General features: G+C 41.3%; 1 protein-coding gene across 1 annotated transcript; it reads left to right on the forward strand.

The window, feature by feature from the left end:
* Nucleotides 1-277: 277 nt before the first annotated feature.
* QDPR (quinoid dihydropteridine reductase) lies at nt 278-9,664 on the forward strand. Its single transcript, XM_064418567.1, has 7 exons — nt 278-436; nt 546-638; nt 2,167-2,263; nt 3,010-3,150; nt 5,457-5,565; nt 6,858-6,941; nt 8,786-9,664. Exons 1-7 carry the CDS (start codon nt 353-355, stop codon nt 8,892-8,894), a joined length of 717 nt encoding a protein of 238 aa, XP_064274637.1. The 5' UTR covers nt 278-352; the 3' UTR covers nt 8,895-9,664.
* The last annotated feature ends 5,261 nt before the right edge of the window (nt 9,665-14,925 follow it).

Genomic DNA, 14,925 nt, shown 5'->3' on the forward strand with positions numbered 1-14,925 from the left:
CTCATGAGGGGCAACTCAAGCGACAGGTGCGATCCATGAGCGCTAAAGAAAACCCGCCGTAATTGTCCGCCCTTCTACGGTTACTGCTACCCGAGTCCTGGCAGGACCTTCAGAAACAAGAATTAATTAATTCATTAAGCGACTAACAGCAGCAGGAGCCCTGGGGACTAGTAACAAGGCTCCTGCCGTGGCTGGGCCGAGGCATTGCGATTCCTCCTCTCTCTCCTCACTCCGCACGGCCCGGCCCAGCCCAGCCCCGCCTCTCGCACCACCCACGGCCGCAGCTGCCGCCCCTCGCCCGCCCGCGGGGCGGCCCATCCGCGCCGGGGAGAGCGGCGCCGGAGCAGCGGGCATGGCGGCACGCAGGGTGCTGGTCTACGGGGGCAGGGGGGCGCTGGGCTCCCAGTGCGTGCGCTACTTCAAGTCCAAGAACTGGGTAAGCGCCGGGCCGGGAGGGGGTGAGGCGGGGAGCCCCGCGGGGAAGCGGCCGGGCCGGGCGCTGCGGGGCGCGGGCCGCTAACGCGCCGTTCCTCTCGCCGCGGCAGTGGGTGGCCAGCATCGACCTGGCGGAGAACGCGGACGCCAGCGCCAACGTGGTGGTGAGAGCGACCGACTCCTTCCCCGAGCAGGCCGAGCAGGTGGGTCGGCGGCGGGCGCGGGGCGGCCGGTGCCGGGTGAGGCGGTGGAGCGGCGCACCAGCCAGCCTCCCCCGGGGGTGCGCGTCCCCTCGGCCGGGCGGTGCACGGAGCCTCCCCCGGGGGTGCCCGTCCCCTCGGCCGGGCGATGCACGGAGCCTCCCCCGGGGGTGCCCGTCCCCTCGGCCGGGCGATGCACGGAGCCTCCCCCGGGGGTGCGCGTCCCCTCGGCCGGGCGATGCACGGAGCCTCCCCCGGGGGTTTGTGCATCTCTCTCGCTGCTGCCCGCGGTGAACAAGGCGGCTGCAGGATGGGTCCGGCTCCACGCAGGACGCAGCAGCGCGGTCGGTGGCGGTCGTGCGGCCGTACCGCGAACCTCAAGGTCCTTCGGGTTCTGCTCGTCCCTTCTGTTTATTTTGTTGTAATTCCTTTTAACTGAATACACAGAAGGAGCTTGATCCGGGATATTGGAGGCTTAGCACATAAGGCTGTTTTGCTTTGTTTTTGTCTTGACTTTTAAAAGTCACAGACTTAACCAGGTGAGTTATAATGAAGATGGATAAGGATATCTTAAAATGCAGCATTTATTTCAAATACCTTAACTTAAAAATGTCTTGTGCATAAGTAGATGGCATACTCAAAGGACATGAACCTAAGCCCCAAGGGATCCCTAGGGGAATGCACTTGTTTCCACAAACGTGGATGTGGGAGAATTGAAGTCAGCCTAAAAAAGTAGTTTGCTTTATTCTTGGTAGATAGGGTTAATTTTTTACATTTCAAGTGCTGAACCAACTTCTGTTACTGATATACTGAATATCTAGCCAAGATGGGTTTTTTATATCTATACAACTCCTAAAGTTTTGGAGGAGTAACATAACATGTTTACAATACAGTTTGTAAAAGCTATTGGCTCTTCTTCACTTGTTGAGAGATGGATTGTTGCTATTTGCTTTGACACAGAAAATTTGTTACCAGCTGAGAGGTCTTATATTTGAAAGAGAACAAATTATAGATATCTAGAAGTATACAAGCTCAAATTTAGTGGCCAGGCTCAAACTGATGGTTGCACTCTACAGAGAGGCAATAAGGAGGTAACCTTTACTTGTTTTTCTTGCACTGTTATCAAAAGTGACACCAGTAGTCCTGGTCAGACTGGGAGTTTCATTTCCCATCTTGAACAACATCGTACTTGGAAGAGAAGCTGTCAAAAGCAAGTCAATAACAATTTTTGTTAATAATAGAGGTAAGGGTCAAGGTGTTTCAGCCCTGATGATCACTTATTTCCAGTGACATCACACACTCTATGGCTTTCATTCATCTGACTTTCATCTATAGGTATTTTCAAACACAGTTTAAAAATTTGGTTTGAGTTCATGAATCATAATTATTAATTTTCTATAGCTGTTTAAATTGCTGTGTCCTGTCCTCAGATACATAAGTAGGAAAAAGTAGCTTTAAGGCATTCACGGTGATTACCTCCTTACCTTATCAATTGAGTGTTTTCAGTATGTTCTTGTTCTTTGTGTTAAAGGTGACAGCAGAAGTTGGAAAACTTCTTGGTGAAGAAAAGGTGGATGCAATCCTGTGTGTAGCAGGAGGATGGGCTGGAGGCAGCGCCAAAGCCAAGTGTAAGCCTTTGGTACAGATGTGCTGGTGAAAACACGAATGATATCTGAGAGAAGTCCTTAAAATCTTTCTTCCTGAGTCCAGAAGAGGACAAAAACATAGAAGTACAAAATAGCTTAGTCACGGTGATTCTTAGGGTTTCTCTGAATTTTTGCTTTCTGTAAATTTGCACGGCACTTAGTTTCTTCAGTAATGTTTGTTATGCACTAATTTTTATCAGAAAGTTTTGATGTGCTTTCTGACAGAGCTAAGCATTGTTATCTGTGAGCTGATTTTTGCTGAGATTACCTGTGTCAGGCAAGGTACAAAACACCCATTGATGTTGTTTCCTAAGATGTTGCTTTATGCATAAAACCTCAGTTGCTTCCTGCAGCTCTCTGAGCTGTTTCTGTGCAATACAATATTGGAGGCCACTGCCTAATCATGCTACAGAAAAAAATCCTTCAGATTAAAAAGAGGCCTTTAAACATGTAATATTCATAATAAAATTTGTACCCACAACTGTAGAGACAAAAGAAGAAAAATAGCCTTGTTTTCTGTATGGAGTAATTCTGGTGAAATGTGTCCCTTTCTTCCCCCTTCTGGTTTGGCTGTTACAGGCTCAAACAGAAAGGAGATCCAAAAGACATAAATGAGTAGAAAATTGTAGAAAGCATGTTTTCATAGTGTTGTTGCACTCTGTAACAGTGAGGAAATCAGAGTTTGTTGTCTTCCTTTGGCTAATTTCACTAATTCTCTTCCTAATCAGCCTTATACAAAAACTGTGATCTGATGTGGAAGCAGAGTGTTTGGACATCGACTATTTCCAGCCACCTTGCCACAAAACATCTGAAAGAAGGTGGCCTCTTGACTCTGACAGGAGCTCAAGCTGCCTTATCTGGAACCCCAGGTAAAACGCTATGCACGACAGCTGCAGGGACACCAGCAGTTAGAGACAGTTTTTATCTGAGCATTCTTGTTGGTGAGGCAATAGCTTCACACCCCAGTTTCTTGTCATCTAGCACAAACGGGATCCTACTGCTGAAATGTGTAAGGAAAATGTGATTTTACAGGTAGCAATATTGAATCTCTCAAAGCTGTGGTACAAGCACATAGAGTCAGTATTTAAATAGTATTTGACATGCACTGGTGAAATGCACTTGGCTAGTATATGATATAGAAAGTTTGGAAGATAATGAAGACTAGAAGCACACAGCAATAGAAGTACAATTCTTAGACAAAGTTAAATTTCCTATTTGTCTTCTGACAGAGTCCTTAATTGACCAATCTTTCTGTTGGTGATGACTCAGCTGAATCTGATAACCATGCTTATCCTGTTCATGTTCTGATTCCAGTCTATGCTTCAAACATAGATAAGCCTGTTGACTGTTGGCTTTGTCCTCAGCTAACTATTTAATAGAAACTGTATTGCATTTTTAATCTTGCTCCTCAATCATGTTGGTCTACATGGAGGAAGAAATCTGGGAGCAATTTAAAATCGAAAAAAAGAAGGCACTGACACAAGCCCACAGGCAGCAAAAGGAAAGTTTGAGACAAATATCCTATTTCCCAAGCTTTTATTAGTGTCATTTCAACAATATTTTTAAGACCTAGATACTAAGATTTTAAAACATATAAAATTTATTAATATTCCTGAAAGCTTTGCCTAAAACTGTTCAGGCAAAAATATTCTATATATTTTCTAGTTAATGATTAATGTTTTGTTTATATAGTTTGTTTTTATGTCTGCTGTAGTCAAAGATAAAAGGTTTATTTTTGAGACTAAGCAGATGAATAATTCACAGTGAACTGCTGACTGACTATACACAAATGAAAACAAGTGAATTCTGGCAGATTTTCACGGTTTTTGTTTGGGTGGTCTTGGGAGGAAGAGACCACAACACAGGAATCAAAGTGATGAGCCTTTCTGTTCTGAACTAGCTGGTTTCAGCTGGTCTGGATTTTTCCAAAAGTCACAGCAGTGCTTTGGGCAAACACATGCAACTTATTAACATCAGGAAGAATTGGGAAAGAGTTGTTACTCAACTTTTGCAAATATGCCTTATTAGCCTTGTTATGACCGGCTGTTCTGGAAGAAAGAATCTTTTTCTTGTTTGATGTTAATGGGATTTTTCTTTTCCTGTGAGAAAAATCTTGCCTCACATACTGCAAACTGAAGAACACTGAAAATTATGTGAACAGTTAGAGACTAACAGTTTGACGTTTGAGAAATGTATCAGGCATGAAAAGGTTTCTAAGAAGAATTAGAATGTTTGATTTAGTCAAGATGAGAGAGGAATATGATACAGATGTGAATATTTTTATCATAACAATAAAATAAGTTAGCTAGTGCTGTCCATGGTTTCTTCTAATAAAAATGGATGTTATACAATACCTTTAATTACATTGTAGAAGTATTTCTGTTATGTTCAAAATACTGCTTTAGAAGCATTGGAAAGGGGCTGAATAGCTGTATGGGTAGGAAGGAAGACATTCAGTTGTCGTAGACCTGTTTTCTTAGGTACTTTTATCTGTGTCTGGACTTCTTGACAGACACATGACTTGAGACATCTGAGACCTCTAGCACTCTGGTTGTCCAGATCTTGTTCCTGAGCAGTGTGCCTTATGCTCTGGTTCATGCTGCTCTTGCAGCAGTTTTTGGGAAGAAGCTTTCTTTCCCTGCACATTATTTATTAATTGTCTACCATGGGAGTTGGGCTTTTTTGTGGCTTTCTCCACAGGGCCTGTCAGTCCTGGGATGCTGACCAAGTGAATTCCAGATTTGAGAGGGAAGTGATCTGTACCTTTTTGGGTCCAAACTCACAAGTATCTTAGTTATATGATGAAAATTAATAGAAGAGTGCCTTATTAAAGTCTATGAGCATCTTACTCTGTTAAATTTGTGAACTTAGCCCTGTAGGTCCCATACTTCAGGGTGCATTTGGATACATTGACTAAACATGCTTGACTTGGTAAGCTGCTTATTTCTGTAGTGCTAAGTTGACTGACTTCTGGATGTCTACTAAAGCCTTTTTATTCATATTAGCATTTTTTCTTTTAATATGCATGCTTTAATATGTTTTAAAATTCTGATTTTTTTCTGGCTGTGGTAAGTGGTCCTAATATTCATCAAACAGTCTTTAGTTTCTGTCATGTTACTGCTGATGTTGAGGGCTGTTCTGATTGTTCTCTCATTTGCCTGTTTTTAATTTTTAGGGATGATTGCCTATGGCATGGCCAAAGGAGCAGTGCATCAGCTTTGTCAGAGTCTGGCTGGTGCCAGCTGTGGGCTGCCATCTGGTTCTGCTGCAGTTGCCATTTTACCGTAAGTGGTTGCTTAGCGGTCTCTGCCTGCTTTGTTTAATTTAATTACTGCTGCAACCTAGAGCCACACAGATATGTTTGCAGTGTCCTATTCACAGCACACAAACAGCCTCTCAGACCTACTAACAGGAAAGGATGCATCTTGACTGGATGAACAAAGAGATGCACAAGTCACCCTAAAACGATTACATTCTTTTCTTTGCCTTTGCAAAACAGCAGTGGATGTTAGGATTAAAATTTGATTTACTTTTAATGAGTTTAACTGTAACCATGCATTAACGTGTGATTTCTTTATTTCAATATTAGACAGAACTGTAAAAATGAGATCAACTGTTCAGTGATGTTTTAGATTTAGCTCTGTGATAATAGTAAGGCAAAGGATTATTTGACATGCTTTCACTTGATTAAAGATGCTTCTTCATAAGGTACTGCATGCCTATGCTTGACTGGTAAAATTCGGTTACTTTGAGTACCTGTAAACCAAAAAAAAATTAGCTTGTATTTACCTGCTTTCATTTTTTTGTCAGGAAAGCTAGTACAAAGTAGATGGCCTAGTAGGTCTTCACTGTGTTTAATTTTATCAATTCTGTTGCAAAAATTGCAAGTAATTTTCTTGCCAAGTCCATATCTAGTTCAGGACCCAAAATGTAAGGGGTTCTTCAGGTCAGACAGGAATGGCATTAAATGTGTTTGGATAACTGACACCACCTTCTCCAGAGCCTTGTAGGCAGGCACACACCAAGATCTCTGGATTTTTGTGCATGGTGCTCTTGTGTAGTTCTCATACAAAACTCGGTTATTGAATGACTTTTTGAGAGGATAAATACACCTTGGATTGTCAACAGCATTTCAGTGAGGGTGTTCTGGAAAGTTAACCCTTGCATGTCTTTGTATGTAGTGTAAGTATGTATTGTCAAAGTCAAAACTCCCTGTATTTATGCACTTGGTCTCTCAAAAGCATGGATAGTAGTGCATGTGTGCTGGGCAGTACATGTGAACAGGCTTATTGCTGCCATTCCCAAACTGCATGAGAGAGGTGGGAGGGGAGCTGCAAGCTGAGTGATGGCTCTAATAGGCAGTTCCTCAGCTAGCCAGGAAGCTGGGGGGGTTCTTAGTTGGAGCCTTGGACATACATTGAAACTAATGACTCTATACACAGGGGAGGATGCAAGGGAAATCTATATCATGTGGTGTAAAAGTAAAGGACATATTACAGCAGTGAATTGAAGCAGGTGGTGCTCATCAGAAGCATGATATATAAATTAAATGCTTGCTTATCTTTTTTAATCACAGGGTTACCTTAGATACACCAGCAAACAGGAAATCAATGCCTGATGCAGACTTCAGCTCCTGGACACCCTTAGAATTCATTGCAGAGTGAGTATCTGTGAGATAACTAAACAGTTGCTCACTGTCCCTCTCACTGCTTCATCTCAGTGCCTGTTCTTTTTAAACAGCTGTCTTGGATTTGGGTGGATTTTTTTCCTCCATCTTATTGGGTATCTTTCTAAATCACTTCGGGTTTAATTGCACAGGCTTCCTAACTGGAGAAAATTAGCCTGACTTCATCAACTTCAGCATCTCTACATGAGTTATTCCAGCAAGGAAGATAGCCTTAAGCAGCTGGAAGCTGGAGAATTTCCTAAAGCCTGTAGACAAATTAAATTGCAGACAGCAGGTGCAGGAGACACCTGGCTTAAAGATAAACTGCAAATAAGCATGTCGACTTGGGTGGGATTTTTTTTTCTTCTAAACACATTTTACTGCCCAGTTTATGGCATGTTAGTTCAGTTCTCTCAACTGGCAACATTTTTGCTCTTGTTCAGAAGAATTTAGTACAGATTTTTTTTTTTTATACTATCCACTAAAACTTGTCATGAATGATGCTGCAAAATGCTGAAGCCTCAACTGTAGTTTGTGTAATGCCAGGCTGAGATTATCTGCCTTACTGTTCTCATTCCTCAGAGAAGGTGCAGCATGAGTATTGCCTTCTGCCATGTGATGGGGAGTAGCACAGTTTCTGTTGAGGGTGAACTCACATTTTAAGATCTTTTAGAACTGACAGTGGAATTGAATTTACCTACTGCTGATTGTTCAGAGACTAGTTTAGTTCTGACATCAGATTTCCTTTTTTGTAATTTTTTAAGGTGAATGCCAGAGATGGAAATGGTTTTAGTTGCGTCTGTTTAGTTGAAGCCTCTGCAGTTGTCTGATGAGGCTCTTTAAAATGGGCCTCATCAATTGAATTTAGCTGGTCTGAAAACATTCAGGAAAAGATGCCTAATTTATTGTGCTCCAGGGGCAGCTTAGCTAGATGTTGCAGTGTTGCAAATTAATTTTTTAAGTTGAACTTTTAAGTAATTTATCCTTGCAGGAGAATTCATTTGATTGGTTTGTTTTATTTCTAATTCCATAAAGTTTACCCCAGTGCTCTGAAAATTGAAAATCTCACTGAGCAACATCAGCATCTGTTGGCAACATCTGTATCTTGGGAACAATGCAGGAAATCCTTTCCCATGTGGCACTTGGATTTTGTGCCCTGGTAGCTCTTGTTGGATTGTGGAATGTTCCAACATGACAGTTGCTATGTGTGCACTATTGGAAAGGCTGAAGGACCTGTAAAATACACTTCACTCTCTCTAGTCTATTTTGAGGAAGGAGGTTATGTTGTGTTTTGATAAGGAGTCTCCTGGTCTGCTACCTAGAAGGTGTCCATCTTACTCAGCACTACTTTGGATGTCTTCAGGCTTTTTTCCTTCCCACTGAGACCACTTTCACAGTTAAATATCATAATGTTATAATGGCCAGTGGCAGAGTAATGAGTTTAGCAACTCTATTCTAGTCATAAAACTGTATTTCTTTTATATATATGTTATAAAAGCAACTAAAGTAGCTCTACTGTTCCCTTTTCTAAATTTTTTTAAAGTGGGAAAAAACCTAGTGAGTCTGACATTTTAAGTTCTTAGCCTTTTCTTTTGAGATATTTTGGAAATCCTGTGTGCTGTAATGCCCCTTGGATTTCTCTGGGCCCTCTGCACAGTTCTGAGGGTCTGAATCCTGTGATCACATCACATAGAAATCACTAGTGATAGCAGTAGGAAAAGAAGGAAAAGTAATAGGCTTGTATTTTATTCTTCCTGTCAATATACCTGATAGTAGTTGTAATTTTTTTGTTTTTCCTCACCCTCACCTATTTTATCTATTTATTTATTTTAAAACAGAACCTTTTATGACTGGATAACAGGAAAGGATCGACCAAGCTCTGGCAGTCTAATCCAGGTGATAACTACTGGTGGGAAGACTGAACTAGTTTCAGCAGCACATCTTTGATGTCAGTCACTTGAAGTGATGAAACTTCAGCAAAGGAGAAGCTGTGGAAAATCTGTCCACCAGTATAATTTGAATGGTCTTCTGTATCCAGTGTTTGTAGCTATTCCATGAATGGAACCAAGTAATATTTCAAGTAATATTTCAGTGCTGTCAGTTGTGAGCTATCAGCATTTGTTTACCAAATAATACCAACTTGTCTCTAAATGAAAGTTGCAGGCTTTAAAGCATCTAAAGTCTCTAGATGTCCTAATTCTGAGCATTATATGGCAATTCACCTGTTTTCTATCAAGTGGGAATTGTGCATAACTATGTCATGTGATTGAGTACATAATGGTTGGATTTTCTTTCTCTGTCAGTAATTGTTTCTGGCAATTTACTGTGGATCTTTCAATTTTCTGTCTTTTCCTGTCTGAGAATGTAACCCCACCCCTGCATATTATGTTGGCTGTAGCCATAGGCAGCACCACAGTCATGTATCATGTCCTAGTTGTGTAACACTTTTCTTGTGAACGTTCCACTTGAGTTAATGAAACTGAATAGAGATTACTCGCTTGAGAAGGAATTCCTAATTTGCCTTACACTTCAGAAACTGCTCTCAGCCCTACAGTTGTAGGATAAAAGTCATTCTGTCAAATGAATAGTATGTCTTTGTCTTAGTCATGATTGTTCTTGACTTTTTTGAAAAAGCAAAGTGCCGTAAAGTAGTAGAAAAAGCATACATGCACTTGAAAAATGGAACTTTTTGTGCTAAATAAATATATCTTGTTTTATGTATTGGGCTGTCTCCATTACTGTAATCCCAATATCTTGATAACATTTTAATTGGTTTAATTGAACATACAGTTCAGTTGTGGTAAAGGACTTAATTTTTTTACTTATTTAATTCTGATGGTACATGAAATGCATTTCTGTGTGTGCTGAAGATGTACTAACCATGCATAGAGGCAGGCCTTCAGTTGAGGCAAATGTTTTCTTAAATCCAGCCATGTTACATGGAAATACAGTTCAGATAAAGAGTGCAAGCATAAGTTCTGAGCATGGACTTACACGGAATCAGTTCTGTTGGATTTTTGGGAACATCTTGAAAGTAATTAAACATGCAAAGTTGTGTGTATGTTCTCCCTCTGCACTTCCCTGTTTTTATTAACTTCAGGGTTGTGTTGGGGAAGGATTTACTGCCGTGAGTCAGGAAACCTTACCCCTCTTCCCACTGGAAAAGCTCACACGTGCTCATGTTATTTTTAACATAGAATGGTTGTCTGTTTTGCTATGACTGTCTCTTTACTTGTTTTGTTTTGCAGGATGCAAAGATAGAGGGGAATTTTTCTGTCGTGTCAAACCAGGACTGTCAGTTTGTAAATCTGCTTTTAAGTGAAAAGCTTGCAATGATGCTGATGCACCAGCAGTTTGTACAGGCTAAGAGTACAGACAAAAACTGCAAGGGACTGCTTGGGAATGAAACTGTAAGATGCTACTCAATTATTCTGGAAAAGGGGGTGGTAGCTATCATACTACAAACTAAGGATTTGAAGGCTTCCCCTTGCCAAGCTAGCTAAAGCAGTGAATAGTGTTAAAGCATAATTGTGGATGCAAGACTTCTGGATTAACTTTCATCACTTGGCAGGTATGAGCAGAAAGATACAAAAATGACATCACTGAAGCTGGAAAGTGACAATTGAGGTATGACAATGAGCCAGGTGTCTGACAGGCTTGCTGCTAACAGTGAGAAATTTAACCTAAGGAGTTTGATGTTAAAGACGCTTTTTGTGGCCAGTTTCATCCTGTATCTCTCCAAAGTTTATTTCTTTCAGCTGTCCCAGAGATCTGGTGGTGCTGCAATGAGGAACAGAGATGTGTCTTTGTGTGGGTGTGTTCCATGTGGATGAGCTCTCTGTAGTGCTCCCACACTACTAATGGGGACTGTAGTCCTGTTGTGAAGAATTTCACAGAATTATGGCATGGTTTGGGCTGCAAGGGAACTCTGAAGATCTAGTCCAACTCCCCCATCAGGCAGGGATGTCTTACTGCTTGTTACAGAAATAGGTACATGATGAATTTCCACTCCAGTGTTGATGAGAACTTCTGAATTGCTCATATTTTACATTTATATGGCATGATTACCAACACTGTACTACAGAAGTTAGAAGCTTATCCTCCTTTAATTTAGGGACTGCAATATGTATTAATTTATTTTATATACTAAGCAGCTGAATTTATCATGTTTTTTACTTGGGCCTGTACAAATGTTGTCACACGAAAAAATTCATATGCACAGAGGCTGTTTAGTATTTTTCTATGTGACCTTCCTTCAAAGTTGCATCTACTGTTTACTAGGAAGGAAGTCAAGTAGGGTCTGGTGAAAAATAAAACACAAATCATACCAGATCAGTCCTGCTGACACTGCAGCCCACTTGCACTCAGCATTCTGGGTTTCAAAGATGTAATATTGTTTGAAAATAAATATTTCTAGAGTGAACCCAATGCACCTTGGTGAAGATGATGCAATTGCATGGTCCAGTCTACACACAGTTCAGTCTCCTCAAACAGGGATGGCTCTTGCACATGGCATCTGATACAAAGGTGCAGAGACAAAGACATGGCTTTGTCAGAAGGCCAGGGCAGCTGGGACAGGCCTGCTCTGTATGAAGGGGGTTTTTCCTACAGATTTAGAGAAAGGAGATTTTAACAGAGCACAAACAAAATAGGCTTGTACAGTAGAATATCAGTAACGTGGTTATAAAGCCAAAGACCTCTGAACACTGGGCAAGAGCCTGTTTTTGACATTCCAGGTGTTAAGTTGGGTGGAACCTGAGCTGCTGTGTGGACTGTGGCTGCTGTTCTGCAGACCCTGACTGGGTCCAGGTCCTTTGCTTTGCAGAACCTTTTGTTCATTTCAGGACTGAGTCCACAATGTTTTCAGAGTTCACTGGGAAGTGAGATTCACATATTTTACCAACAGGTTTAATTTATTTAGTTATATTTTCATGAGAAAATAATTTTTCTACCTGTTATCTAGTAAAAATTGCCACAAAATAAACATTTAGAATAATGCCCTGCTTCTAGGGAAAACAGAAAATTTTTCAAATACAATAATAGCAGAGTCATTCAGCGTGTCCAGTTTTACTGTTACCCAAAATTGCACTTTGAAATCTTTTGTTGAAACATGCTAAACAAGTGTGTTGTTGTTTGGGTTTTTTTAATAGTGGAATGAAAATTACTATCACAACAAGAAGTAGCATTTATTATCTTTCTTCTTCTTTTTATTGGCTCACTGGAAGAAAACAGATGGGGACTGTAATAGCATGTGGAGATGGTTGAGACTAACCCTTGCAGTGTTGAACAAGGTGAGAAGTAGGCAGACATCTGAAAGGCATTGCAGAAGTCAGTAGCAAATGTCACTTGAGATTTAGATCTCCGTTAATCTTGCACTTCCTGAAACGCCCTGTTGGGAAGGGTTGGCTCTGTAAACACGGCCGGTCTCGGCAGGGTCTGTGCGGGCTCTCGGCTCTGATCGCAGCCTCCCACGGCTGAGCCAGGCTGATCTCAGCAGTGCCGGCAGAGGGCAGAGGCTTCCACCGCATTGGGGAGATTTCCCTACTGCCAAGGAATGTCTTTTTATCAGCGAGGGTTTTAACCACGCCGCAGCCTCTGCTGAGAGGCTCGTCCCTTGTTTTTTGCTTTTTTGCCCACAGTCTGACCTTCCTGGCCTTTCCTATGCCGAGCACATGCAGCCTACTCTGTATACCAGTTTTAGATATCACTCCATCAGCTTCAAGCAGAACAAACCAAAAACCAGCAACAAACCACAGCAAACGCCACCACCACCAATACACAGGCACACATGCACAAAAAACCCCCACACCCCAACAACAACAAAAAAAAGAAGCCAAGGCTGTGAAGGGAGTCCCACATCAGGGTGTATCATTGCTGTTGGCATGTTATCAGCAAGTGGAATGACAATCAATATTCTGCAGCAGAGCTTTAAAGGATTGGACATGGTATGAATAGAAACAGGTTATTTAACTGCTGCACTGCACATAAGAGTATAAGAATTTCCTAACCCAAGCAAAAAAAACCAAAACAGTAACTGTTCAGACTGGTCTGTTATTAACAAAGAGGTGGAATTTGGAGATATAAAAGTTAATTACTATGGGGTTTTGAGTATTAAAGTTTTAACTTCTTTGCCTGTGAGATGCAGGAATGTATAATATTTTTATACAAAGCTATTTAGGAGGGATCAAAGAGTAGCAAGCCACACTGTGATTTCTATAGTTTAATATTCATTATCCAGTGCCTTTTGTAGATATGAACTACACCACTATTCTTAGTATTTTCCTTGTGTGAACTTCCTCTTAAGCACTTTCTAAGTACATACTTAGGATATTCTTGCAAGTGGAAGGCATAGTAAAACCTTAAGATTGACGCCCCTGGTTTCTGCTCCTGCTTTGGCTACTGGTTTGGTGGAAGACTTTGAATACATCTCTGTACCTCTGCTTCATATCCCAAATATGTATGAGATAATTTTGTAGTGTGTTGAGATCTATTGATGCATCAGAACATATGAATAAAACACAGTTATCTCAATGGGTACAATAATAAAAGCTCAAAACACCTTTTTTTGTTCATTGAACCTAATGTAAAATTGTGACCACAAGCAGCAGTCATATCCTTCTGTTACCACCAGTCAAATTTAGTGATTTAGAAAACAGAAGTGCTTTGTCAAAGATTGGTAGTTTGGACATCACTTACCTGTGTATCTGGTAGTGTATAGTGATAATTTCTCTCCAGTACAAATGGCATTAATTTTTCCTGACTATGACAGCTGGAATTGAAAAATAATTGATTTTAATTTTGAACAAACCAAATACTCTTTCTGTCAATGCATCCTTACATCTCGGTGAGACAGGGTTGAGATAATAAAAGAAATGGGCCTCATAGTAAATTCTGGATTAATATAAGTTAGTATGTTGTTTAGCTTTTTTATTTAAGACCATACACAAATATCACCTGAAAGAAAAGGGTTTCTTGGGGCCCCAGGAAGATTTTTTTTCCAGTTGTTGAGGTCCTTGATATCCATATGCTCGGATGTCGAGATTTTTTTTCCACCCTCCCTTAGAACAATGACCAGACTCCTAAACTGCCAGCTTCTAGTTTTCAAAGTCTGTGAATCATATCCTGGGCAGCAGGGCATAGCTATGTATGCCCGAAGTGCCTCATGCCTACACGGTTGCTCTAATAAAAAAAAATCAGTCCATAATCCAGCAGGGGTTAATGACCTACCTTATCCACATTACCTGATAAATAACTTTAACATGACTAAATTTTGCGAATAACATATTTTCTTTTTCCTTACAGCCCCCCAAAAACTTCCTGTTTGCAAATTCAGGCCTCTCTTCTACCAAAGTGTTACCCTGCAAGCCTTTACACCATCTGTATAGTTAGCATGTAGGAAACCATGCTATTAGCAATATGAGGTAACACAAATGTGTAAAAACATGTATCCTCCCCCTTCCCCAGTCTCAGCTTCCCTTGTTTTTCCCCTGTGGAGTAGTCTTTCAGACAAAATTTGCTCTGAGAGGTGTCAGGCAGTGTAGGAGGTTGGGATTCTGTGCTTCTAATGGTTTTCTCCTCCACTTTTCCTGCTGGTTTTCCTGTCCCCTGGTGCCCCTGCTCTCACCTCCTCGCAGGGGGTGGGTTGAAGGCTTATCTGGTGTGATCACAGCCAGGCACCATGTTCCTGCTGCAGAGGGGGTCTGTCTTCACCCTGTTGGTAGAGAAGAAGGGCATAAGTCATGCTTAGCATATACATGTCTTGAGTGCTGCAGATAAAGACATGGACATCATGTACAGCATAAATGGAGTGGGAAGGACAGGTCATTAATGATGTAGGAGCTGTTTAGCTGGCACGCACTCATGTATGCACTTAAGCATTTTATCTTGGTGGTTATTAGGAAGGACCCAGTGGTGTTTGCCTGTAAAGACAGAAGATGGTATGAAATACTGTTTGAAGGGGTAAGGACAATTTCCCAGC

The sequence above is a fragment of the Passer domesticus genome, chromosome 4 (genome assembly GCF_036417665.1).
Source record: "Passer domesticus isolate bPasDom1 chromosome 4, bPasDom1.hap1, whole genome shotgun sequence".
In the NCBI taxonomy this organism is placed as follows: Eukaryota; Metazoa; Chordata; class Aves; order Passeriformes; family Passeridae; genus Passer; species Passer domesticus.